The sequence below is a fragment of the Lissotriton helveticus genome, chromosome 4_1 (genome assembly GCF_964261635.1).
Source record: "Lissotriton helveticus chromosome 4_1, aLisHel1.1, whole genome shotgun sequence".
Classification (NCBI taxonomy): domain Eukaryota; kingdom Metazoa; phylum Chordata; class Amphibia; order Caudata; family Salamandridae; genus Lissotriton; species Lissotriton helveticus.
In genome coordinates this window covers 1124480750-1124507358 of record NC_136063.1, presented here as the reverse complement: position 1 = coordinate 1124507358, position 26609 = coordinate 1124480750, and the positions used below count along the sequence as shown (strand labels likewise).

The 26609-nt window shown below is 46.7% G+C and overlaps 1 protein-coding gene across 1 annotated transcript in view; it reads right to left on the bottom strand.

The window, feature by feature from the left end:
• Positions 1-23721: 23721 nt before the first annotated feature.
• The window catches only part of FRRS1L (ferric chelate reductase 1 like), a 239571-nt gene continuing 236683 nt past the window's right edge, over positions 23722-26609 (bottom strand). Inside the window, exon 5 of the mRNA XM_078687732.1 lies at positions 23722-25735. Within this exon, the coding sequence (XP_078543858.1) occupies positions 25563-25735 (173 nt within the window). The 3' untranslated portion in view covers positions 23722-25562. The remainder of the gene's footprint in view (positions 25736-26609) is intronic.

Here is a 26609-nt window from a genome sequence, read left to right as displayed (position 1 = left end):
CCATGTGTTGACTGGTTGAATGGGTAATTCAGTCAGTATGTCAAGGGGGGAGGTGGCCGGCAGTCCCAGACCATGACGTCTGCTCTCGCAAGATAGCACGGGTCAAATTGTCAAGCACCTTCTCACTGCAGAGGAGGTGCTTATAAAGGAGGCGTTTTCGACAAACGACAGTTCTGTTTGTCTCTGCTAGGCCCCACTGCTTTCTGGGAAATATAGTGCAGCGGGCTCCTGTTCCATTTACACCGATGCCCATGCATACAGGGGAGACTTTTATGGTGCGTGTGTACCTGGCTTGCCAACTTAAGGTGTATAATCGTGACACTCGTCAATCGTGCCCTTATTCAACTCCACTCCCACCTCCCTCCACCTCCACTCCCTCCTCCCTCTACCTCCAACTCCACTCTCCCACCTTCACTCACCCCTCACTCCCTCCACCTCCACCCCCCTCCCCCACCCCCTCCCTCCCTGCATCTCCATTCCCTGCACCTTCCATCCACTCTCTCCCTGAACCCCCATTCCACTCCGCCCACTGCGCCCTTCTTTGCATAAGCAGCAAGACTAGAACACATTTTTGGTGTTAATTCTTGTTTTTATTAGGATTCTTCAGTTGTATATAATGTTTTCTAAGTTATATATAAAGTGACAAATGGTTATAACACTTTTTTAATGATAACTTATAACTTTTAAACATGCTGCACAACATTAACAATGCTCTGCAACACATATTAAAAACGTTAACAAAGCCAATAGCTCTCCCTAAACACTTATAAGGCCCCAAAGGCGAGACCTATTGGCTATGCCAATGCTTGTTTAAACAAACGCCTCCAGAAGGGAATTTTATTATTATGCTTAGGACATACCACTCTCCACCGAAAGATATGTGGAAGGTATTTGTATTTGAATTATAGATGTTCATTAACTTGGTGCGATTGAAATAAAATCGATATGACGTGTTTTAATGTGTTAGACAAATAGGACCACAGTTAGGCTTCAGCTCCATCTATGCAAATATGGCTGAGGTATCATGAAGTTCACTGTGTGTTTATATTTTTCGCTTGACACCACATGCAGCAAAATATGCTTGTTTGTTTAGCAATGACTTGCTGTTGTCGAATAACTCTCTGGAGGGAGCTTTAGTTACTTTCCAAGGCTCTTTCTGCTAGCTAACTGTACTGCATTCATTCATGATTATTTTCCCTTTTAGATGTAACTAGTTTGTTCTGATACCTCTGGATGACATTAGGTCAGTAGCGGCCAATCAATTATTCATGTAGTGGGATAGTGCTCAGATAGTGGAGTTATATGACGCTTTCAAATATTTTAATATGATTTGATGAAATAATGATACTTTTGCTCACACTATGCTGACTCTGCAGTGGCTATGTAAACCCTTGAGTTTGGGGGTGAGCCAGAGATACTTTGGAGACTTTTGGTTATACCTATGGATGCTGACTGATTTTCTATTGATTTGCCGCACAATTGAGACTTAGCCTATTTTTCCTGATTTTGCTTATTGTTGCATTATGATTGTAAATTCTAGCAATTGATTTCTATGTCTTTTGGGTGTCTTTTGAGTGATTTAATGAGAATTTTTCAGTTTTCAGTATTACACTTGAAATTTTATTAAACCTTTATCCTTTGTTACATAATTCTGATCTGATACTCCCGTTTTCAGTCAATCCTTTGTTATTGACTGCATTTTAAATGCTGTATTGAATCTGGTATCCAGGGTCGAATTACTTTGTAGATCTCAGTGGCGTAGCTAGGCCTTAGGGCGCCTGTGGCGGCCCCTGCATTTGCCGCCCGCAGCAGCTGAATGCACGAGGGGGGGGGGGGTCTGCTGATTCCTGCGGCTGAGACCTCGCACCACAAAACCCGTGCCCACCAATGCCCCTTTCTTGAAGTCAACACCATCCCCTACTCAGGAAATTGTGTGCCACTGTCATGCAGACTATCTAAGAGATAGCGTGTCCACAGATATTAAAGGGGTTGATGATAACAGCACCTCCTGTTTGTTTGGTGCCCGCCTTCAGTCATTATCTTTTGAAATACTGAACAGACGACGATACACAGGCCTATGTCTGCCTCTAAACGGCAGCAGAGAGGCTTGGGCTCACATCGCATCCTCCTTCATTTTTAGGTGAATTGCTGACAATCATGCCTTCTATCAGTTTAAAGGAGCTCTTACTACACCCTATTCTTTAGGCATTTTTCCATTGGTTGAAGAAGTAACCTGATAGGAAATGACTTTAATAGAGTGGTGCCCTGGCCCATGTAATGTTGCGATGTTTAGGCGCAACCACTGTCGCCCTCAGCCAGGATAGCCCTGGGGCTCCGCCCCCCCACGAGCGTGGGATAGTTAGTTTAGCCCGACGTTAGTACGGAGGGCACGTTGTGAAGTTAATAAAAAGCCCAGGACTCTGGGCGTGGCAGGCATTACACTGACCACTACTGCAATCTATGTGTGGTCTCCAATTCATAAGAACAGGCCCTGAGTAGAACATTACACGGGCGACGAGGTGGTCTCGCCACCCCATCGCGTGCAAAGCGCCGCCGCTCGGTCCATCCCGAGCCTGCTGCTGCAGCCCCTGCAGTCTGTCCCTTACGGCGCGCCCAGCGCCCCTGCCGGAAGCCTGCACCCTCCACCCCGGCGGACGTCCTTACCGGAGACAACCCTGCCGTGCTCCACCTTGTGTCCCCGTCCAGCGGGACCCTCCGCTGCCCACCGGCGCACCAACGAGTGGTCGCTTCCTGCGACGGAGGCCTGCTGAATACCGGCCCGCCTCTCCACCCTGACGAGCGGCCTCGCGGGCCTCAGGTGCGTGCCTTTGCTGCCCCGGCGCCTCCGCTGTGCACCCACTCCCATCTCCGGCCACGCGCCTGAACGCTGTGCCGCTGTGCCTGCCACGTGCGCCGAGCGGGCACTGTTCATCACGCTTCCCGCGTGCATCGCTGCGGCCCCTACCAGTTCCCATGCATTTTGCGTGTGCCAACCTGCCGTTCCTCACGCATCTCGCGTGCAACGCTGTTTTGGGCACTGCAGGACCCTGAGAATCCACCCCTGTGCATTCCTGTGCTCCTAGCCCTCTGGTGAACCAGCAAGCCCAGCTGACGACTCCTGCAATTTCTGCCAATGGCCACGGCCGCTGTGCCCCCGCTCGAGCCTTTCGCTGTCACAGGCACGCCACCGTCGCAGGCGGCTCGGTGGAAGAAATGGGTGGAACGCCTGGAGAACTACTTCGTGGCGGCGGACGTCGCGGTTGAGCGACGGCGTGCGATGCTATTGCACCTAGGAGGCGAAGCGATCCACGACATTTCGAAGGACGTAGCGGAAGGTGGCCCGCCCCGGAACTATGCCACGCTACGCGACGCCATAACGGAGTACTTCGAACCATTCGCCAGTGCGGACTATGAGCGATTCCTGCTCCGCCAAGCCCGCCAACTCCCCGAAGAGTCGGTGGACGTCTTCTATGCGAGACTAAAGAAGCTGGCCAGCACGTGCACCCTCCCGGATGTCGACGACCAAATCCGCGCCCAGTTCATTCAAGGCTGCGCTTCCTCGAAACTGCGCGAAAGAGTCCTGGAAACAGACAACATGCCCATGCGCGACATCCTGGTGTTAGGGCGATCCAAAGAACTGTCGAAGGCCAGAGCCGCGCACATGGAGCCGAAACCCGCAGTCGCAGTCAAAGTGGAGCCGGTGTGCGCCATCAAAACCAGTGCCACCGAGACACGCACAAGACAACCCCGGCGAGGGAGGCCAGGCCCAACTACTTCCTCCCACGACCGCGCCTGTGCATGGTGCGGAGGGGCAACACCTCACAATGGAGCATGTCCGGCACAAGGAAAGATCTGCAGCGCCTGTGGAAAAGCCAACCATTTCGCAAGTGTATGCCTATCAACACAGAGGAAAAAGCAGGGTGGCCCACCCCGGAGAGTGAGACAGCTTGAACCACTGCCAAACAACACCTCCACCAGCAGCGACATGGACGATGACGACGCCGACGCAGCCTCCGTCCACGTTGTGCGAATGCTCAACACCCTGGCAGCAACACCCTCCGCAGAACCCATGTGCACAGTCAACGTGCAAGATCAAGCTGTGGCGGCCCTGATTGACACCGGAGCGACGATCAATCTCATGGCGGCCAGCGTATACCGGACATTAGACACTCCACCAGTGCTCCATCCCACTATAGTACAAGTATACGCCTACGGCACCAGCCGGCCCCTACGCCTGTGTGGAGTCTTCCGAACAGCACTGTCGCACGATTCCGCTCACCTGCACACCAAAGTCTATGTGTCACAAGAAGGATCCGTATTCCTACTTGGATGCCGAACAGCTCAAGATCTGGGACTTATACACTTCGCACTCACCGTCCAGGCCCACAGCCTCGACCATCTTGTGCTAGAACACACCTCACTGTTTGAAGGGATTGGCTGCTTGAAAGGACCTGCCATCCGTCTCCACATAGACCAATCGGTCGCCCCAGTGGCCCTCCGGCACCGACGTATCGCGTTCCACCTACGACCCAAAGTGGAAGCGGAGCTGCGGGTACTCGAAAAAGCTGGAATCATCGAACGGGTGAGCGGGCCCACCCCATGGGTGTCACCCATCGTGGTAGCCAAGAAACCGAAGCAACCCAACGCGGTGCGGATCTGCGTTGACATGCGCATCCCCAACCTTGCTATCAAGCGAGAGCGCCACCTGACGCCAACCATAGACAACATCATTGGAGAGTTATCAGGCTCAAAGTGGTTTTCTAAGATGGACCTGAGGTCAGGATACCACCAAATTCCGTTACACCCAGACTCACGCCCGATCACTACTTTCTCCACCCACGCAGGCCTGTGGAGGTATACCCGGCTCAACTTCGGGATATCGAGTGCCGCAGAGGTGTTTCAGAACATTATTCAGAACGTCCTGCAAGGGCTAGACGGCGTGTTGAATGTAAGCGACGACATTCTGGTCCACGCCCCGACCCTGGATGAACACATCCGGCGGCTCCAAGCTCTTTTTACCAGACTACAAGAGCGAGGTCTAACTCTCCACAGGGAAAAGTGTGAGTTCTTACGAAAAGACATTGGCTTCTTTGGCTACAAATTCTCTGACCAAGGAGTAGGACCAGACCCTGACAAGGTCAAAGACATCCACGAAGCTCCCACCCCGACCTCTGTGACCGCTGTCCGCAGTTTTCTTGGGATGGTCACATACTGCGGGAGGTTCATCAAAGATCTGTCGGACCTCACCGGCCCCCTCCGTGACCTCACGAAATCTACAGCCACTTGGGAGTGGGGGCCAGAACAGCAAGAATCTTTCCAGAAAACCAAAGCAGCACTCTCTGCGGACACGACCCTGGCCTACTTCGACCCTCGCAACGAATCACAGCTCGTGGTGGACGCAAGCCCGACCGGTCTGGGAGCCGTCCTGACTCAACAACAAGTATGCGGAGAATGGGCACCAGTGGCGTATGCGAGTAGGACCCTCACGGCAACAGAGCAACGATACTCGCAGATCGAGAGGGAGGCCATCGCCATCTTGTGGGGGTGCCGGCATTTCCACATCTACTTGTACGGACACCCGTTCGTCGTTATTATGGACCACAAACCCCTTGTGCCACTCTTCAGAGGTTCGTCTTCACGGCCCCCCCCTCGCATCGAGAAGTGGGTACTCCAGCTACAATAATTCCACTTCACCGTGGAATATCGGCCCGGCACCCGAAACCCGGCCGACTATCTGTCGAGGCACGCCCGCCCGGTCACTGAAGTGGAAGCTGCTGAAGCCGATGCCACTGAAGAATACGTTAGGATGATTTTGGAAAGATCGAGACCCCTGCCGATCTCCCTAGAAGACGTGACGCAAGCCACCAAAGACGACGACTGTTTACAGATCGCCATCCAGGCCATCAAGTCGGGAAATTGGAAGCCACTCCAGAGTCCAGCATCCTTCCACACCCTGAGCGCCCAAGCGACCCTGAGAGCACTCCACCAAGTCCGAGGCGAGCTGTCCATTTCTCCGGAAGTATGTCTCCTGAGAGGCCCTCGCCTGGTGCTGCCTGACAACCTCACACAGCAAGCTGCCCTCCTGGCCCATGGCGCACATCAGGGCATTGTAAAATAAAAAAAACGACTTCGGAGCAAACTCTGGTTCCCCGGGCTCGACAAGATAGTGGAAGAAGTCGTCCAGCGATGCCCTGTGTGCCTAGCGACCAGCCTGCCCAACCCTCCCGCGCCCGTGATCACAGAGGAGGGACCGACATCCCAATGATTTTGGCAGCCTTCCCGGTGGGAAATACATGTTTGTGGTAGTAGATGACTTTTCAAGATACCCCGAAATCGAGATCCTGCCCTCCACCGCAGCCTCTGAGGTGATTCCCAAGCTAGAAAAGATTATCGCTACCCATGGCCTCATGGAGGAACTACGCACAGACAATGGACCCCCTTTCAATGGTTGTGAGCTAGCAGAATACCTACAATCACACCGCATCAAACATCGTAAGATAACCCCAAGATGGCCTCAAGCCAACGGGGAAGTTGAGAGGCTGATGAGGACTTTGAACAAGACTATTCAAATCGCAATGACAGACGGCCAAAACCTAGAGCTGGCCCTTTACCAGTTCCTACGAGAATACAGGCTAACACCCCACTGCACCACGGGGGTCCCTCCAAGCCGTCTATGTTTCAATAGGGCAGTCATAGACTCTATCCCACACCACCCCCTGTGGGCATCGTCTCCAGCTCTTGCAACCGATCCGTGGAACAGTGAACAAAGTCCAACAGAGAAACATCCCGGAGAAGGAGAGCTGCGGACAGCCCCATCCAAGTGGGCGACCGAGTGCTCGTGAAAGACCGCCATCCAGGCGGGAAGTTCCGCCTCCCATTCGAGCTAGACCCCTGGACTGTTATCAACGTCAATGGCACCATGATCATGGCGGCAAGGGGTAGAGAGAGAGTTACAAGAAACGTATCATTCTTCAAGAAAATCATAAGTGGAGAAAGCGACGAGTTCCCCGACCGTGCAGAGACTTTCCCAGAACCGACACAAGGCCCTCGAGGACCAGCGGAAGAAGAGAGCCCTGGTGAGGAGGAACACCCGAGAACAGACTCAGCCACTCTGGCCCAAGATGGACTGGAATCACCGGTGGCCCAAAACCACCCAGGAGCGACGGGGGCAAATGACTCCGAAGAACTAGTTCAAAATCCGTCAGGCGAGCGCAGCCAAAGCAGGTACAATCTGTGCCCTTGCCCGAAACCATCCCAGAGGTACCGAGATTTTGTGGCCCGATGCAGATGGTGAAGGAGTTCGAGCTGTGCTTCTGTCTACAGAAAAGTAAGACTGTTCCTTCTGTATCCCTGCAGTTTCCAGAGACTGTTAAAAACTTTGATAGTCATGTTATGTTGATTTTGATGTTTTCACTTCGGGGTAAAGGAGGAATGTAATGTTGCGATATTTAGGCGCAACCACTGTGGCCCTCAGCCAGGATAGCCCTGGGGCTCCGCCCCCCCCCACGAGCGTGGGATAGTTAGTTTGGCCCGACGTTAGTACGGAGGGCACGTTGTGAAGTTAATAAAAAGCCCAGGACCCTGGGCGTGGCAGGCATTACACTGACCACTACTGCAATCTATGTGTGGTCTCCAATTCATAAGAACAGGCCCTGAGTAGAACATTACAGCCCACTATGCTTATTGAAAGGTCCAGTGATTTGGCGCCCTGCAGTGTCCAAGGACAGGCGGTGCAAGAGGAGCGGCCATGTTATCGGATAAAATTCCAGTGGTATAGAGTCCATCAGTATGAGAAGACAGGCGGTGGCCTGCATTGCTTTCTCATATAGTGATGTGATTTGTGTTCCTCAGTGTGGAAAGAGGAGTGGTGCATGTTGGCTCTCGTTATCTAGAATGGTGCTGATGGTGCTTAAACTGGACTGGTAGAGGTGCAGGTGGGCCAGTCTGCAGTTTGATTTACCAGCTAAACAGTGGGTTATCTGAGAGGAATAGTGGCACAGGCTGCTTTCAATCCTTATTGTAAGTGGAGGTGTATTGGGGATTGTTTGACTTGCCCCCCTCCAAACATTTTGCCTTCACCCCTCCTACTTTCTGAATTTGTTTTAGTTGGCATTAACACTGCTAACCAGTGCTAAGGTGCTTGTGCTCTCTCCTTTAAACATGGTAAAATTGGCCTACACCTGATTGCCACATTTAATTTACTTGTAAGTCACTATTATATGATGCTACACATATCATGGGCTTGTAAATTAAATGTTACTAGTGAGCCTGTAGCATTCATTGTGTCACCCACTAGGGTAACACTTGAAAACATGTCTCAGGTCTGCTCTTTCAGCCTGCGGTGCAGTTTTCAACAGTCAATTCAAATTGTCTAAATAAACATTTAGCCAGGCTTAAGTTTTCCTTTTTGATAATATACATCACCCCTAAGGTAGGCCCTACAAAGACCAGAGGGCAGGGTACATTGTCCTTAAAAAGTAAGACTTGTTTTTGAGCTTTGCATTTCCTGGTAGCAAGAAACTCCTAAATTCGTTTTTCACCACTGTGAGGCCTATGTCTTGTTGTGGATCACAGTGGGTTATCTCATTACAGTTAATAACTACTAAATAACTACTAACGTTTGATTGGGAACAGAAAGGGATATCATGTTTGGACTCCAATGGATTGCAATTTAAAATCCCCTTTAATGGTAAAGTCGGATTTTAGATTACATCTTTAAAAAAGTCACATTAGGAGGTTGGCATTTTCTTGCCCAAAAGCTTCTAAAGCCTTCTAGGAGTTTCCAGCTGCTTGGGCCTGTTATTGTCTCTCTAGTTAAGATTGCATATTGGACCCAGATTGTAAACAATAGGGAACTAGGAGTGGACAGGTTGGGCAATCCTGCCAGTTTGGTTGGGGTGGAGCTGTTCCCTGCCCCATTTACATCTCAAAGGGCTTGTGTTTAGCACACACAAAGGAACCTGACACTATTCTTTTGTCACCCCAGAGTTCTTGGAGCCTCGACAGGAGAGGTGAAGAACTTTCCAGAACCAGATGTGGGTGTAGTATAGGAAATCTCCCGACTTCAAAGTCTGGCACCAGGCATACATATTGGACCTTCTGAGCCACTCTTCAGTACAGTTCTGGATCTCTGGACATTACATAAGAAGGACTGCCTTGATCCCTAGAGGACTGCCCTGTTGCTTGGGGCCTGTGTGTTTCCCAAAGGCCTACCCTGCCGTTTGAGCCCGGCCTTGTTCTTCAGAAGGCTGCCCTGCTTTTACCGGAGGACTGCACTGCTGCTTAAGGGCTGCTGTGTCCCCCAGAGGGCTGCCTTGCTGCTTGAGGTCTCCCTTTTTATTCAGAGGACTGCAATGCTCTTTGAGGGCACTACAAGCTGAAGATGTCTCCCTGGAACTGCCTAGATGACCTGCTGCAACTGGCCAAGCCCGGACCTGCAACTGGACCAGCCTGAGCACTGTTGGCCTCAGCTGAAGTAAGTCCCTGATCCCCGAGAGATGCCTCCCCATGTCAAGGACCCTTGCCTAGCATCAGAGAGCACCCCTCCATGCTTAACTGAAGGCTCCATCAAATCTGTCTCGAAGCGATGATAAATCCCTTAAAGCTTAGTCACACAGCTGAAAGCTTCATCAAAACCGATGAGGAGCGATGATAAGCTCTGCCAAGCCTCAATGCACAGCTACAAGCTTCATTGGCACCAACACCCAGTGCCGTGAAGCCCCACAAAGCACTGCTGCACAGTTGAAAGGTTCATCGGAACCTACCCTGAGCGACATAAATTTCACCAAAGTCTCGCTGCACAGCTGAAAGCCTCATTGGAACCCACACATAGTGACGTGAAACCTGGCAAAGCAACGCCGCACAGACCTTGTACCAAGGACATAAGGTATAATTCTCTGCTGGCCAAACTTTGTCCTATGTCCTGCCTGCACTCCCTTGTAGTCGGCCTAAACTTGAGACTTGCTCTCGAACCAGTGCGACCGGATACCACAATTAGCGCTTTCTGCTTCTTGGCACTATTTTTGCTTAAACCATTAAAATTCAATATCTCGATTCTAATGATTGTTTTTCTAGTATCATTTTATTTATTAGAAAATTCTCTATTGAAGGTTTTTCCCTACCGTGTATGATGGGGGCTTATGGAGACTTTGGCCTGGCATGGGTCTGCGGTCTCGCTGCCTCCGTCTGCCACCTGGCATCTGGTAGCAACGATCGCTTGGCCCTGGGGCCTGCTCCCTGATGGGTCTAGGACTGGTGTGGGGGGGACGACAGATGTGATCTGAGCCCCTTACATCCTCCTGGTGAGGATAGGGGCTGATTCTCGTCAACCTGGTCTTCTGGTAAGGCTTGGCCCTGCTGCAGATCCCCACCCATTTGGGCCTTGTGGAACAATGTCTGCGGTCTGGATTGCCAGGGAGGCTGGGATCCCTGATGGCCTAGGCCCTGCAGGATTGTGCATATTGGTCCGCGAGGTGCCTCTGCACTACAGTGAGGCCCCATTTTTGGACTGTGATATGCTCACCCTGGGGGCTTTACTGGATTGCCTCCCTATTCTGACTGTGTTCTGCTGAGTTGCAAGCGGGTCCATCCTCTGAGGGTTTCGCTGGGAGACATTGGGGGTGCCTGGGTGGTGGCACCTTGTTGGATCCCATGCTGGGGGCTCTGTCGTATCCCCTTAATTGCCTACTCCCACCCGGCACCATGAGTGACAGACATGCCGCGTAGCAAGTCAGCAAGGGATAACCCCTGCAGGGGCTGCGAGAGATAACCCTGTGACATCACTCTGGAATAAAACACCCCCCCGGACAATGAGGCAGCAGCCGCCATTGTCTCTGGAACTGACGATAATGCGTCTCCGGTGCATATCCCTCAAGCGATATAGACACCCGGATGCCCACGAATACTCATTCTACTCGTATGTGCATACGTTTTACATTAGATTCAGTCTCCTCTTTCACACTCATTCTCTGCTCCACATGCTCAATACTGTCACCATCTCCAACATTTCTATTTTGGACCACGCACATGTGGAGATCGGAGCTGGGATGGTCCAGAGTGACAGTCAGAGCCACGCTGTTGGTTCCGCCCACCTCCTGAGAGATCCGGTAGATGTAGGGGGTATCCAAAAGGGAGTAACTGACTATTTTGAGCTAAACAATCTCTCAGAGATCTCAAGCCACACATTGTGGGATGGCTTTAAGGCCACCATTAGGGGTGATCACCTCTATTGCCATTGCCTGCACAAGAGAATCTCGGCTAGTGGAGACGGGCCTGACCGCAGAGATCAAATCCCTTGAGAATTTTGACCAGTCAGCCCCCTTATGGCGCAACAAGAGACAACTGACTCTACTGCAAGGCCAGCTTTGCATGCATTGAACCAATTAAGCAGAAATGGCTCTACTGGCCCCCAAGGCTGCGGCCCTATGAGGGGGGGATAAGGTGGGAGCACTCTTGGCATGCAAACTGCGCCATTAACATGCCCGTGCCCACATCGACAAAAATAAAAAGTTGGTGGTGACTGGGTCAATACTGAGTTGGAGAAGCAATAGTCCTTCCACAATTTCCATTGAGGCCTTTACACAGCTGACGAGGTTCCTCAAGACCACATTGATTCCTATCTTGGTGCCTGTTCTTGGGAATCCTTGGATTGAACTCATACACAGCTGCTGGAGGCCCCCATTAAACTTGCTGGATTACAGAGGGCTCTAAAGGGCCGCCCTTCGGAAAAGATGCCTGGCCCCGACGGGCTTACAGTCGCTTTTGATAGAGCTTGTTCCCTCTTCTCCAGGACTGCTTGTTGGGGCTCTTCAACCCTTTCACCTCTGAAATAGGCCACAACCCAGTGATGGAGGTGACAGAGATTACCCTCATTCCCAAGCCTGGCATGGATCCCTCCCTGTTGGCGTCATATCGCCCCAGTGCAATTTTGAATACAGATGCTAAGCTCTTCACTAAGATCCTGGAAAACCGCCTGGAGCTGTATCTCCCCCGCCTGATCAACCCCGACCAGGTTGGATTTATCTATAACCTACAAGGGGCGAACAACATTCAGCAGGTGGCAAACCTCGTAGAGAAATCACAATGCCACAGAATTCTGGCCTCCCTTCTTTCACTTGATGCAGAGAAGGCCTTTGACCTGATCAACTGGACTTCCCTAAGGGCAGTCCTGGGAAAGGCTGGCCTCGGGCCTAAAATGACATCCTGAATCATGGCCTCTTATCTATCTCCCACTGCTGCTATTTGAGTAAATAGTCTTCATATCAGGCTGGTGCACACAATGCGAGGAACGAGTCAGGGATGCCCTCTTTTGCCACTGTTTGCCCTGGTGGTGGAACCCTTGGCAATCACTATTAGGCAGACAGACACTATTGAAGGTATCCCCTTCGGTGACCAGGCCCATAAGCTGACTCTGTTCGCGGATGATCTCTTGCTGATGCTCACTCATCCAGCGACCTCTCTCCCGACAGTCGTTACAGCACTGGCCGCCTTTGAATGAGTTTCCGGCTTTAAGGTTAACATGTCCAAATCCTAGGCCTTATATCTTACAATACCCAAGCAGGAGCTCCCCTCTATACAAATCCTGGTCCCCTTCCAGTTGGCCTCACATGACGTCCGCTACCTAGGGTTCCAATTGGGGAAACAACCTTTACAATGCAGTCATTACATCGCACTACCTTTACATAGCAGTCATTACATCACAACATCCTGTGTATTGCATCTCATTACATCGCAGCCATTACATCGCATGTCAGTACAACATATGTTATTACAATGCATGTCACTACAACGCAGGCATTACATTGCAAGTCATTACAACGCATAGTACCCTTACACTAGCTGACACTTACCCTACTGTTGCACTCACTGGAGTTAGAATAGTCATTTTTACCCCTTTACTATCCAACACTTACCCTACTGTTGCACTCAGTGGAGTTAGAATAGTAATTTTTACACCTACACTATCCAACACTTACCCTACTGTTGCACTCACTGGAGTTAGAATAGTAATTATTACCCCTATACTATCCAATACTTATCTTAAATGCAATGTAATGGTATGCATTGTAATGGTATGCATTGTAAAGGTATAATGTGCTGTAATGGAATGCGTTTTATAGGTAGTTTCTGAAAATGTGATGTAATGGCATGCTCTGTAAAAGAATGCGTTGTAAAGGATTTTGCGATGTAAAAACTGCATTGCAAAGGCATGCATTGTAAATGTATGCGTTGTAACTTCATACATTCCTCAAATTGACTTCTAACTTGTCGACCTGGACAAGGGCTAAGTGGGCGCCCTATCAAAAGTTTATCTTGGACAATTTCTGATGGTGGTGGCCCTTGCATGTATCTTGGCTCAGCACCATAAAAATGTCCATCCTCCCCAGGATACTATACGTATTCCAGACACTTCCTACCTCCATGCCAGGCAAGGACAGCCCAGAATTGCAGCAAGATGTCCGGGCATTAATATGGGGAGGGAAGCAGTCCAGGGTCTTGAACTCAATTTTAATGCTTCTTAGGGACGGAGAGGGTCTGGCGTCTCCCAACCTTTTGAAATACTACTGGGCATCGCACCTGTGTTTTATATTTGACTAGGTGGTGAGGGGAAAGGCAGCAACACTGGCTCCACATGGACTGGGCTGTTGGCCTTCATGGATCAAGGCCTGGCTCCCCAGATCTTTGTGGCCGCGTATAGCCTACTTCGTTACCCTCACTAGGATCTTCCTCGAGGTCTGGGACAGCATCGCAATGGCGCATTGACTCACTACATTCCCCTCTCCCAACACCCCCTTGCTGCACAATCCAGAGTTCACACAGGCTTTTGAGCCCCATTCATTCCATAACTGTGAGGGCGAGGAGTGTTGCATACTGAGCGATCTCTTCGCAGGTCTCTCCATTAAGACATTTTATTAGTGTAAAAAGGAATCTCATTTGCCAGAACAGTCGCGATTAAAGTATTGCCAATTGCAGCATTGGGCCCTACACCTGCCCAACACTCAGAGAGCGACTAGACAATTCACCACTTTTGAGACACTCGTTCGGGCATATGACGGCACAGGAAGGCTAATTTCTCGTATCTACGAGGTACTACAGAATTCAACTACATCCTACCTGTATACCTATTAAACACAATGGCAAGCAGACTCCCCTGAGGGCATTTCACAGAAAAAATGGGAGACACTTTGGAGGGACATCCCTAAAATTAATCCACAGAACGCAACAGCAGGAGATGGTGTATACAATAATGACATGGTGGTATTATCGTACCACTTATCGTACCACATCTGACCTCTGCTGGTGCTGTGGAGTTACTCCAGGTGATTTCCAACACATATGGTGGTCATATTCCGTCATCACTATATATTGGAAGGAAATTTTGGGTCACATCAAGGGTGCTCTAGGCTCCCCCCTTACACCACTACTATCCTGGGGATCTGGCCTATGGAGCTGCAAGCCATCACTCACACAGATTGGCGACTTGCGTGTCACATGTTAGGTGCTGCTAAACAACCCAAGCACTTCACTGGAAGCAGACTTCCCCCCACTGGTAACCCTGTGGTTCATGTAGCTATGGCATGTCATGGCCTTGGAACTCCTAACACACAGACTCACCCACAACGACTCCAAGTTTTCCCGTATTTGGCAGCCCTTATTTAGCTACTACACGTATGGAATATACATGCTTTAACACTACCAAACTCAAGGCACTACAACCTTTTAATTAGAACATTTGGCGGACTCGGATGGGACCCTCTCCCTACAGCCTCCTGGTATACTCCCTCTAACCTAACCGAAGCACCTACTCTGCAAGCTACCCCCATTTAGGCGGGCACAAGCTTCCCCAAACATGGATAACCACCACTCGATCTGTTCATTGGTTGCTATGTTATTGTTTGAGTTTCACAATTTTGCTTCATAAGCACTTCTAGGATGCATTGCTGATATACTCTACTACAAGAAGCTCTCCTTCTCTGCTGCCCATTGGGCAGTAGCAGTCGGTGGTGGGAGTAGCTGCCGGGCGGTGACGTGGGGAGAGGGAGGAGCAGGGTTGGGGGTAGTAATCTATGAATTACGGAGGATTGCAGGTAGGTAAACATATAAATAAATAAAACAAATTTTGTTGCGTGGACTGCATTGCATTTGGGGATGCAGTACGCGCAACAGAATTCATTTTATTTATTTATATGTTTACTTACCTGTAATTCTCCGTAATCCATGGATTACTACCGCCCCCCCTCCCCACGTCACCACCCGGCAGCTACTCCCACCAACGACCGCTACTGCCATTGGGCACATTGTTAGGCAACTATTGGCATGTTACGAGACTTATCCTGCTTTGAAAGTAGATCCATGTCATTGCAGCCACTGGATCTATACAGAGCTAATGTTTTTACTGCTTTATTGACAAATGGAAAATTATTTTTCAAATAAACGATTTTGAATAATAAAATTGTCTCTATTTTTCTAAATTGGTGTGGGATTTTTCTTGTATTTTTTTTCATTTTATTACTGTTGATGTGCTGCATAAATATTTTACATATTGCCTCTTAGTTAAACCTGATTGCTTTTGTGCCAAACTACCAGAAGGTTTCTGCACAGGTTAATTTGGAGAGAGACTTTTGTGATTTACCCAGACAAGGATTGTGGTTGTTGCTTGAGAAGGGCTCTCACCCCTCAAAAAATAATCAGTTTTCTTACATTGGTGTTTAGGGGGGATCTAGTACTTGTGTTTGTGCAGTACCACTCAGTGATTTTGTGGAATAGTAAAATCACATATAAAAAACTTGATTCCAGGTTCAACCTTTGCGCTCAAGGGATTCTGCAGAGAGATGGGATTGCTAGTAACCAAGAACTATGAGAAGCAAGAGCTCTAGAAGACCCTCAGGGCCTGGGTTCAGGCCTGCTAATACAGTCTACAGTACTGGAGCATGATGAGGATATGGAGGAGCAGGAAGAGGAAGTGATTGAGGTGTTGAGGGTGATTGAGGTGTTGAGGGAGAAAACAATTCTGACTGTGGCTCCAAAGGGGAGAGGGAGCCCACAGGAGTCAGGTCTTCTGCCAGATCCAGTGCAAGCAGCAGCATCTGTCCATGGAGATGCTAGAGGACAGGAGAGCTAACACGAAGTTCAGGCTGTAGATGACTAGGTCTGAAATGGAAGCAGCCAATGAGGAGGCTACTAGCTTGGCAAAAAAACAGTCAGGCTTAACTTAGAGGCAATGTGGAACGTATTTATGCAACACTTAAATGGTAATAAAGTTAAAACAAAACCCAAAAAAATCCCACACCAACTTAGAAAAATAAATTAAATTGTAATAAACTATTTGACACCAAAGTGACAAAACTCCAATGAGTAGAACTGGAGATACACAAGTTTAAAAGTTAAAGTAAAAAAAAGTGCTTTTAAGCACAAAGAGCCAACTGTGGTTATCTGGTCGCTCTAGGCTGGGACAATGTCACAAGTTCAGGTTGACCACGAAAGAGCAGGGACCAGATAGAGGATCCTGGTTAGGCCTACTGAGGATCGTATCGTATTTCCTTGATGCAGGGCGTTACCTTGTGCTGCAGCGATTCTAAGGAAAGGAAGGATGCAAGGTCCTGTGTCGAGATGCATCACACAGCATTGGTTCCGAAGAGCAATGCAGAGTCCTGTGTAGAGTTTTGTTTGTTGCGCTGTGTCAGTTCGGAAGAGGATTTGCAAGGGCCGCAAAGTGAGGTCCGCATCACGTTGTGTTATGCTTTGTCATTTACAATGAGGAACTGTAACAGCTGAATCAGTTTGCGTTGTGCTGCATCAGTTCAGATGGAGACCACCTCTGGGCTGGCAGAGCACATTTAGTCCAACTTTAAGGGTCTAGAACTGGGGAGGCACCACTTTGAGGGTTTGGATTCACAGAAGGCAGAGTTGAGGTGCAGGGTTCAAGGGTATTGGAGCTTGTTGTGTCCCTGCAGCTCAAAACAGGAGGTCCGATAAGTTACCCACAGATGACAACTGGCTTTTGTGATCTCTTGTTATATTATGATAGTCCCCAATAAATCTGATTGGAAGATAGCAACATGTAAATGGAATGTATGTCATTTATTTCTAAAGCACACGATCACCAGCAGCATCATAGTGCTAACTAGCACACAGGACAACATAAAATATGGAATTCCATTGTATTGGTTTATTAACTACTAGATTTCAATGACAATGTAATTTGAATCCATGCCGCAAGTAGATGTGGGGCACCATCATGGAAAAATGACTTACCTTCTTTTCCAGTTTTTTAAAGAAGCAAATCCTGCATCAGGTTATGAGAATTAACACTGGAGTACTGATACTTGTGGTTGTGGTATTGCTTGCATGGTTATCTGCTACTTGCACAAACTGTTTGACTAAGTCTCCAATACACATTGTAGATCAAATGTGTTTGAATAATAAGCATTCTCAAAGTTCTTTCTGTTGAGTTGTCTTTAATTATATCTTGTAAGATTCAGTCCTTTCAGCTTCAACTGAACCCCAAATGCTTACTGGTGCTAGTCGTCAGTGTCATATAACATTTATTCATCAAAGGAAATATGTCCCATTTTGTTGATCAATAAGCTTTACTAGCTTTAATGTATAGAATTTTTCTATCCATTATATTCATGATTGTTGCTAAGCCCCTGATTGGGAGTTCCTCATTAATTCTGTGGGCGATACTGTGCTTGGAATTAACAATTCTGCTGGGTATCTCCCCATGACTTAATGAGGAGAACGAGATATTTTTCCCATAATGGGGAATAACCTTTGAACCTGGGAATACTTGGTCCAATTCCACACGATCTTCCTCCTTCAGAAAGAAATAATACCCCCAATCAACACATATTTACCACCTGCTTGGAGCAGGTCGTAAATGGTGAAGGAGTTTCTTTCCTAGCAATGGAGAAGTGGATGGGGGAGTGTGGGCTGGGAGGAATGCACAAGGCCTTCAACTTTAGCTGGGAGGGGGACTTTTCCAACCCACCTGTGCTGCAGTATTAGGTGGGCATGGGGGTGCAGCACCTGCCTGCAGCTCGGCATTAAACTCTGGGTCCGATGTCTCCTGAATCATCAGGCCTGGAGTTTGCGGACCAGTTAATTCTGGCCCCAGAGACACTGGAAAACCTACAGATTTAGTAGTCTAGAGCAGTATCCACCCCAGTGATACTGCTCCATGCAACTCATTTGTAGGGACTAAGGGATGGTTGTATCTGTTCACAGATTTTATTCCTTAGGGACTCATTACGGGTGTCTTGTACAATAATTATCCGACATATTAAAGGCCAACACTGAGGTGTTTGAATTTTTATAACGCGATAACTCCTGCCTATTACAACTTTTGACCACACAATGGGGCCTCGTCCAGATTTTGGTGCTTAGTGCACTAAAATTCATGTGTCCTGGTATTTTCTTGGCAGATTTTCCCTGCTACATTACGCCAGGTTTGACCTGTTGAAATGTATCCAAGGGAAGCAGATTTTATCGCACCCAGTATTTACAAGGTGTGAATCCCTACTACTCATGATTCCAACACGTGCGTTAACAGGAGTTACCACTTATATCAGAATCATACAAAACACTCATATTGAGATCCTCTGTTGTGAAATCTGATGCTTTTATTTCATACAATTCTGCACACATTTGGATTTCCTTATTAGATTCTAAATAATCGACTGATGAATTTTTTAAAGATTTGCCCATATCCCTTTCAGTACTGACGTTTTAGCAGATATGACAATCACTAAACAGCTGTAAGCTTGTGTCCTCCTCTAGTAGTAATACTATTGATGTGCCTCCACACTATTTTGTCTCATTAAACAACATATTGGTTTTCACTAACATTGAACTGGACAATGTTTACTACATATTGCTAAAATCATACCTTTTTATTTATCCAACAAAGGTTTTTGTATCCATTATCAATTTCTATATAACCAAATGTATCCTATTTTCCCTGTTCCCCTGTGCAGTTTCTGGAGCACCTGCCTTGCCAGTCATTCCTCTAATCCATACTGAAGAGTAATGTTTGCATTTTGTTTGCCTTGAAGAAAAAGGCACTGGGTATGAAGCGCAAAGAATGTCATGAAAATGGATTCTGATTCTGGCAATTGAAAGGAACAATAAGCGGTCTCAAGAATAAGTCTGGAAAAATTGATTCTGGTAGATTTCCATGCATGGTTAACCCTATAATTTTTCTCAATGATAGATCAAAGATGTCAGTGAGTATATATCTGTAGTCACTGTGCAGTGAATGCCAAGGAACAACAGAAAAGTCAGCAGCATTTGATTTATTGAAAAGAAATGATACCACATGATCAGCAGCAGCTCCAAAGTATTGGTCGGTTTTAGATGACCGCACATTTCTATCGACAGTTATGAACATATGAATAATAGAGTTCATATACATATACCTTTCGATTGTCATGTTCAAATTGAAATCAAACCAACATTACATTGAACCTTTCTTAGTTGTTATACACACTCCTAGAAGAAAACCATTGACATAGATAAAAAGCTACTTCTGGTACTGTATATGACATACATTTCCATAATACAGTCATTTGAATTTTGCAAACAAATGACAATGAGTAAGTTTGTGAAATTATCAAACCATTTGCCAGGAGTTTACAGTGGATATGTAGAATGGTCTATCCAGGGCCAGATTTAGAGCTGGGTGGTAAATGAGAATCCTCTAAATTAGGACAAATTACTAACTTTGAAGGAGAATTCACCATCAGAATACAGTTTAGTACAAGGATAGTATGGTAGAGGAAATGAGACTGATGAATTCTCCTTCGGATTCAGTCCCTTGCTCCATAAGTCGGGGGATATGTCACAACCACACAACTCTAAAATAGCTCCTAGGAGGACTTAAAAGGAATAATCTCAACTCTGGTATACTGACACCTCTGCATAAAATATAAGACTCTTGACGCTGCAGTCCAAGCATGTGAAGTAAAAAGGATATGGATCTCAAGTGTAAAAATACATGCAGGGTCTCATTTAGAGTTTGGTGGGAACAGAGCACCACCCACCCTGCCAAAATCACTTTTACCCTACTTCGCTTAGAGCCTCACTGGCTTTGCCATCAAAAACACAACCCCGAGGATATATCGGCCAGACTACCCCCCGTTACGGTGGGGGAACATCCTTTACCACAAAACTTTTACAACGTGGTACCATTACCACGCAACTTTTACAACGCAATTCGTTACAACGAATTGCACTGGGGAGCGCTCTAGGATAGGGAATAGTTTAATTTACTATCCAACACCTTCCCTACTATCCACGGGGACTGGAGTTGGAATAGTAAATTAAACTATTCACTATCCAGTGCCCCCCAACGCAAGTCGTTGTAACGACTTGCGTTGTAAAACCTGCGTTGTAACGGTACGCGTGGTAATACCACGCGTTGTACCGTCATACATCCGTTACGGTGGCATCCATCAGTCCCTATTAAAGGTAGAACAATAAATACTGGTTTTCTATGCCCAGCTTAGCCATGGGCCACAACCCTGGCAGGCTAAACTAACAACAGCCCTACCGAGCACGGAGAAAGCCCATGAGCATCAGGACCGTTGTTTTTATTTTTTATTTTACTGAGACAAACTTCCACTTTTGGACTTTATTACCAAGCATGAATGCCAAGCATGTGAAAAAACATGGCAAACGTTTCGTATTTATCTCTGTCTTTGGTGTACCCACTGCCCTGCTGATACACTGAAGGCATACAGATGCTGGCCAACAAGCTGGGGTTCTCTGAAAGTGTTAGGTAGCCTACCAGTTAGGAGGTGGAGGACAGAATCTAGTTTTTTTTGGTTAAATGGACAATATTATACCACTTTTTGTACCATGGGTCTTCAAACACTCAAATGGACAATCCTTTTTTCATCATTTCATTAGTTATATTGCTAAGTTTGGTCCAAATATTTCACCCCTTGGACAAGAACCCTACCTAGAAATCCATAAAAGCTTGATTGTTATGATGGCCAGATGCTACATATAATACTTTGAACAAACAAGACAGCACAATACCGTTAAGTGTTTAGAAGCGGGGAACCCATGATGAATTAACACTACTTAATACCATCAAAGATGCATAGCATTTTTAAGACCTGTTGTAGTGTAGGGTCGATCTGAAATTCTTTTAACTAATATTATTCATTGTTTTTGTTCACAATGGGACCCATACTGTGACAAGGCTTTGTAATTGTATCCGCCACACAATATTACTAATAGTAACCTCGATACCAACCTCTATCAAAAGAGCATGTTGTCAATCTGTTGATTTCACCAGGCCTTTCACCCTTAACTTTCAACATAAGGAACAGCCTTCAAAATGCTTCCTAAGCTGAAAATGCAATTACCTCAACAAGCGCTGACTTTAAACCTTCCAAAGTCTGAGCAGATGGCCCATGATGGCAATGTAGAAATAGATAAGAAGGAAAAAATAATGTTGGCTTGGAAGTGGTGGCTGAGACTGCCTTGGGAGGATCTCTGGCACCAGCAAATAGGAAATAATATTTTGTCACATGAAGGCATCTATGTTCCAGCTTCTATTCTGATGTTAATAAGGTCAATGTATACTTGTCTTCATGATGAATAATGATATACTGCTGATCTTTTTTTTTTTATAAATTAGTCATTTTGTTGTACAGTGAGACCTATAATGTCTCAGAGAGCTTTTAAACTCACTCATATGTCAAACTCTGGTTTCTACACAAGACAGTCTTGTTTCACTCTATCTGGTCTCCATCCTGCGGTGGTGCAGGTGCAGCTCTTCTCTAGGGCACAGCCATATCACTGCCTGACATAGCGCTCATATGGCTTACCTTGTTCTCTCACCCTACTCTTTCTTGGCTGCGGAGGCTGTGAGGGACTCATCTCTGATCTCACTCCTAATAAGGCGCTGCGCACAATCTAGTTTGGACGAATATTAGCTGTGTTTTTTTAATGTTTTGGGTGCTCGTTCGATACAGTAGGTTGGTGGGGAAGGGAGTCCATTGGGGCATTCACGAGTTATTAAAAATCTTTAAGCCCCGTACTGCAGCCACAATAACAACTCCCAGCACAAGAAGTACAATAAAAATGGCCACCATGTAAATACATGCTTGGTGCATTTCCTACTGCTGCTTTCTTTATGTGTAGTCGAAGAAGCACTGCTCTCCCCGCTGCGTTCTGCACTGAGTACTAGTGTTAAGGACACACACGCTAATTATCTCTAGATGATGTGATCCCTTCTACTGGAGAGGAGTTGTTCCCTAGCCAAACCAGAGCCTCTATCAGGCTCTGGAGGATCTGAGCAAACACCAAGGTGCTGAAAGCCTTTCCAGAGATCCACTCTTCCTTTTTCCGTAAGGCTTATTGTCTAATTCTATTTGCCACTTTAGCACATGCCCCTTCTTATTCTTTAGTTATCATCTATTTTTGGAGGCCCTTTCTCATTTAATCTTTCAGAGAGGAACACTTCTTGAATCAATACACTGCTAAGCAACTGACACGTTGGCCTACATCCAGCACCTGCATTTGCTGGCTACATCTGATTTCGCCTTGGACTTCTACATGTTCAATAAACAGCGATGGCAGCGACCTGTACGTCCACCATCCGAAATGTGCAACATTCGGACAGGAGATGCTCATACTTTATGCTCTTGGCATACATGGAAATGATGCTGCCCGTGGCAAAGATGCCCAATGCATAAGTTATAAGAAAATAGTACTTTACGTTTTACAGTGAAACATGTCCATACAGCGACGAGGATGTATGCAAGCACCAGGTGTGTTGCAGAGGCTGTGTTCAAGCCAATAGGGATAATGGAATAGGAGAACTGTTTCTCCTTTCCAGTGTGCCCTCTGATTTTTGGTTGGTTACACTGCAGATGCTGTCATATGTAAAGTGCTCTTTCCCACCACAAGCAAACAGGAGGCGTTTGATCAGTTTAGATACTATCATAAGGGAGACTGGGCCGGTAGGTATGTGCAAGCTGTGCACCTGCACAGGGCCACCAAACCCCAGGGGCCACCACGCCAATATATATCCTTAATATATTAATCCTCTGAGGATGGATACATATTTGCGTGGTGGCCCCTGGCAGGGATTTGGCGGCCTCCGGCTCTGTTCCACTTCTAAACACCCTGACCCCCTCCCCTCTTTACTGGCCTGCGCGCTCCGCCCCGCCCGGACCCCCTCTTCCGGGCCCCCTACCTACGCTCCTTGCCCAGGGCCACCATGAGCCTAGAGCCGGCCCTGAGGGAGAGTCGGGACAATTGCATTGGGTTACCAGGTAGTACGTTCGACAGTGCCGCCTGCACAGTGCTTGATTTGTCCTCATACTCGCAGGTGGTGGTCAATTAAACTCATTTCGGGGTACCAGGTCTTAATATTCATCACCAGACTTTCACCTACAAAAACACAAAAAAAGAGAGAAAAGGAAGAAAGGAGGAAAAGAAAGCTGGGAACACAATGGTAGATGAAGAAAGCAGGGACGAAGAGATACAGGAATTGTAGGGTGATGGAAGGAAGAGGCATGAGAGTGAATCAAAACTACACAGCCTTGGTAAACGGCGACCCTGGCGTTTGGCAGCGCCGTCAACAGGTTCCTAATAAAACATTTGACCTCTTGCACTCATTTTTGTAAAAATTAACCCCTGTTCCCGTTTGGCTCAAAACAATAAAGAGCCTCAAACTTTCTTCAAGGCAGATTTGAGGAACTGAGCTTTTGGAAAATTAGCCTTTGGGTTTTATTGAGAAAAAAAAATCAGTGAAAAAAACAGGTAAATCCATTGAGATTAAAAGTCTTTTTAATTGTGTGGAGCTATAAAGTTTTTTTCTGATCGGTTAAGGGTTCAAAGAAAACAACGTATGGCACAGTTTTGTTTGCAGTGATGGCTAATATAAAGTGAAGATGACCACAAAAGAATAGTTTGATTTGTATTTCTTTCAAGAGAATTATAAAGCACCCCCCCCCCACCCAGTTTAGAATGCTGTGCAATCTCCCGAGGTAGGACTATAAGGAATACTTACATTTTGTGATATTCAGTGGTTAACAAAACAATGTGATAATCGCCAGTCTAGGGCCCTCATTATGATATAAGTGCTACATTTTGATCCTTGTGCAACATGTGTTTGCACAGAGATCAGAATTGCAATTGTGCAATATTTAGCTCACTCCTCTCTGAGTTTTCCTCTGATAAATTTTGGCAGGCCAAATCTGCCTTAATTAACTGGGGGAAAATGACTGGGAAAAGGCAAAATGTTTGGAATTTGGTCTGCTAAAAACCAGCTCCACATCTTACGCCTCATTTTCCACTTGAAAATGCAGAATAGGAGGTGGTAAACATCCCACATTATTCCGAAAAACTTGTAATGAGGGCCATAGTGTTACCTAAAAAAATTAGTCTGGATAATCGTTTATAAGACAACTGAATAAAGGGCATGTCTGACCCCAAAGTCAAAGTTTTTTAGAAACTGCAGAGTACAGGCAATGACCTCAAGGTATGTGGGCAACAAAAACAAGATCAAGAAAATACTCCTCTTGAGATGTTTGTGAACATCATAAGGGGTAGGCGTTAAATCAATTCTGATGGATATACATGTGTAATGATTACAACTGCCCCCAAATAAATGTGTTCCTTTATTGCTTTTGCAGACCCTCATACTGCTGCAGTGAAATGATCTGTAAGAAGCACCCACTTTTCTGATTAACAGAAAGCTTTAAGGCTGCACAATCAGTTAGAACACCTAAGAGGTCTTCAGGGAGTTTTGGGCCCCTTCACAGACAGGACTAGAGGAGATTTCCCCTGGATGTAGGGCAAGATGATTTGTTGCAGTGCAGCCAACTTCAAAGGGAGAAATTTGTTTTATACTCCAGGAAGGCACTTGGCCATTCTGTGCAGAATATCAGGGTTTGTCTCAGCATGAGTAGGGAGCTGGCCAGAGTGTGGTAGAGTGCAATGCCGGATCTCGCTCTTCCGTCTGTCCCCAAAAGCACTCCAAGAATGGCCCAATGATGCAATCGCTCGCCAGGATTTACAGGTCCCTCAACATGGGACACCTTTTGCATTGTGGCAGCTAATTCTGTTAGGCTGGTACCTTTCCAGAAAGCACTTTCCACAAAATTGTACAACCCTGACTTTAAAAGATTACTGGTTGTTTTAGGAGAGAAGTGCTATGTCTCCCGATTGGGGTTCCGGACAAATCATTGTTATTATTGATTTTAGGATAAGAGTGCTGAAACAATTTGTAGTCTTAAGTTCTTTGTAGCTTTCGTCAAATTAAATGGCATTTCTTTTGTGCTTTATAAAAACAACTTCCTTTTTTAAGTTTCAGAAACAAATATTTGGCACCATTGAATGCTACCCCATAGAAATTGCCTATTTCTTTTCCTTCACCTAAGGAAAATGGATGTGACTCTAACATCATATTGGATAGTGCAACAGTTGTGACAGAAACAGTTGGGACAACACGATGAGAGACATTCCAGTAGCAATGGTATTTTCTTCTCAGTACCACGACAGCAACAATCCGCGTTCCCCTGAAGTCCCTTTGCACCCAGTGGTTACGGGGTGCCCATCAACAGGTAGAAGGTCAGAGCAACAATGAGAAGTAAGCAGAAAGGAGAAGAGAAGGTCTGGTAAGCAGCAGATGGCATGAAAATGTCCTCGTACTTGTAGATGCTGACCACGCGCTCTGACACTGGTGGAGAGTCGATATCATGCCGAGTTATTGAACCTTTAAGAGACAAAAAATGAGAAAAAAATCAAGCTAGAATCCAGCCATTTTGTTTTCTACCCTGTACTTATTTAAACAAGAATGGGTATGTCCATCAACTCAGTCCAGATGAGGGTAGTAGGGTGCTTTTGAGAAATTGACAAAAACTACCAAATTGGTACGGAATTAGCATGTCCATCAACACAGTCCAGATAAAGGTAACAGGGTGCTTTTGAGAAATTGACATAAACTATCAAATTGGCACGGAATTACAAAAACCAAACAAACAGCAGACTCAAGGTTATTATTTGGACAGCACAGTAATACACACCGAGTTATCCAGCGGTAACGATGAAAGGTGTAAAACTGTTTATTTGGAATTGACAATTAAATGATCAAAACTCATTGTAAATAAATTCCCCTCAAAAAACATTTCAAGCTTGTAGGCTGTGAAGATATCACTAAGAACTATTCTGTAATGCTTTTTTTTTAACTCTTTATTTGCGACTGCATGTTATATCACATTACACATCAAGGTATCTCCAGCAGTGTACAGTCTTTTCTTTTTTTACTCCCACACCAGATAACTTCTAACTTTAATGACCAATGGCATATCATGATACATCTAAGACATGTCTTGTGTAACACGATCTTAAGCCATAGAATAGAAAAACAATAATCACCTATGACAATCTTCCATACACCTCTGTGTATTGCGTCTTAGATACACAATAGTATTCCTGTAAATCTTGGTCTTAACATTATTCCCCGTCCCACCCCGCTTCCCCCACCCCGTCCTGCACGTCTCCTGGTCCCTTCGCGTACCTGGCAACCCGTCCTGGCGTTAAACCAGCCGCATCTCAGCTAGTGTACTCACACTCAGCTGACTGACCTG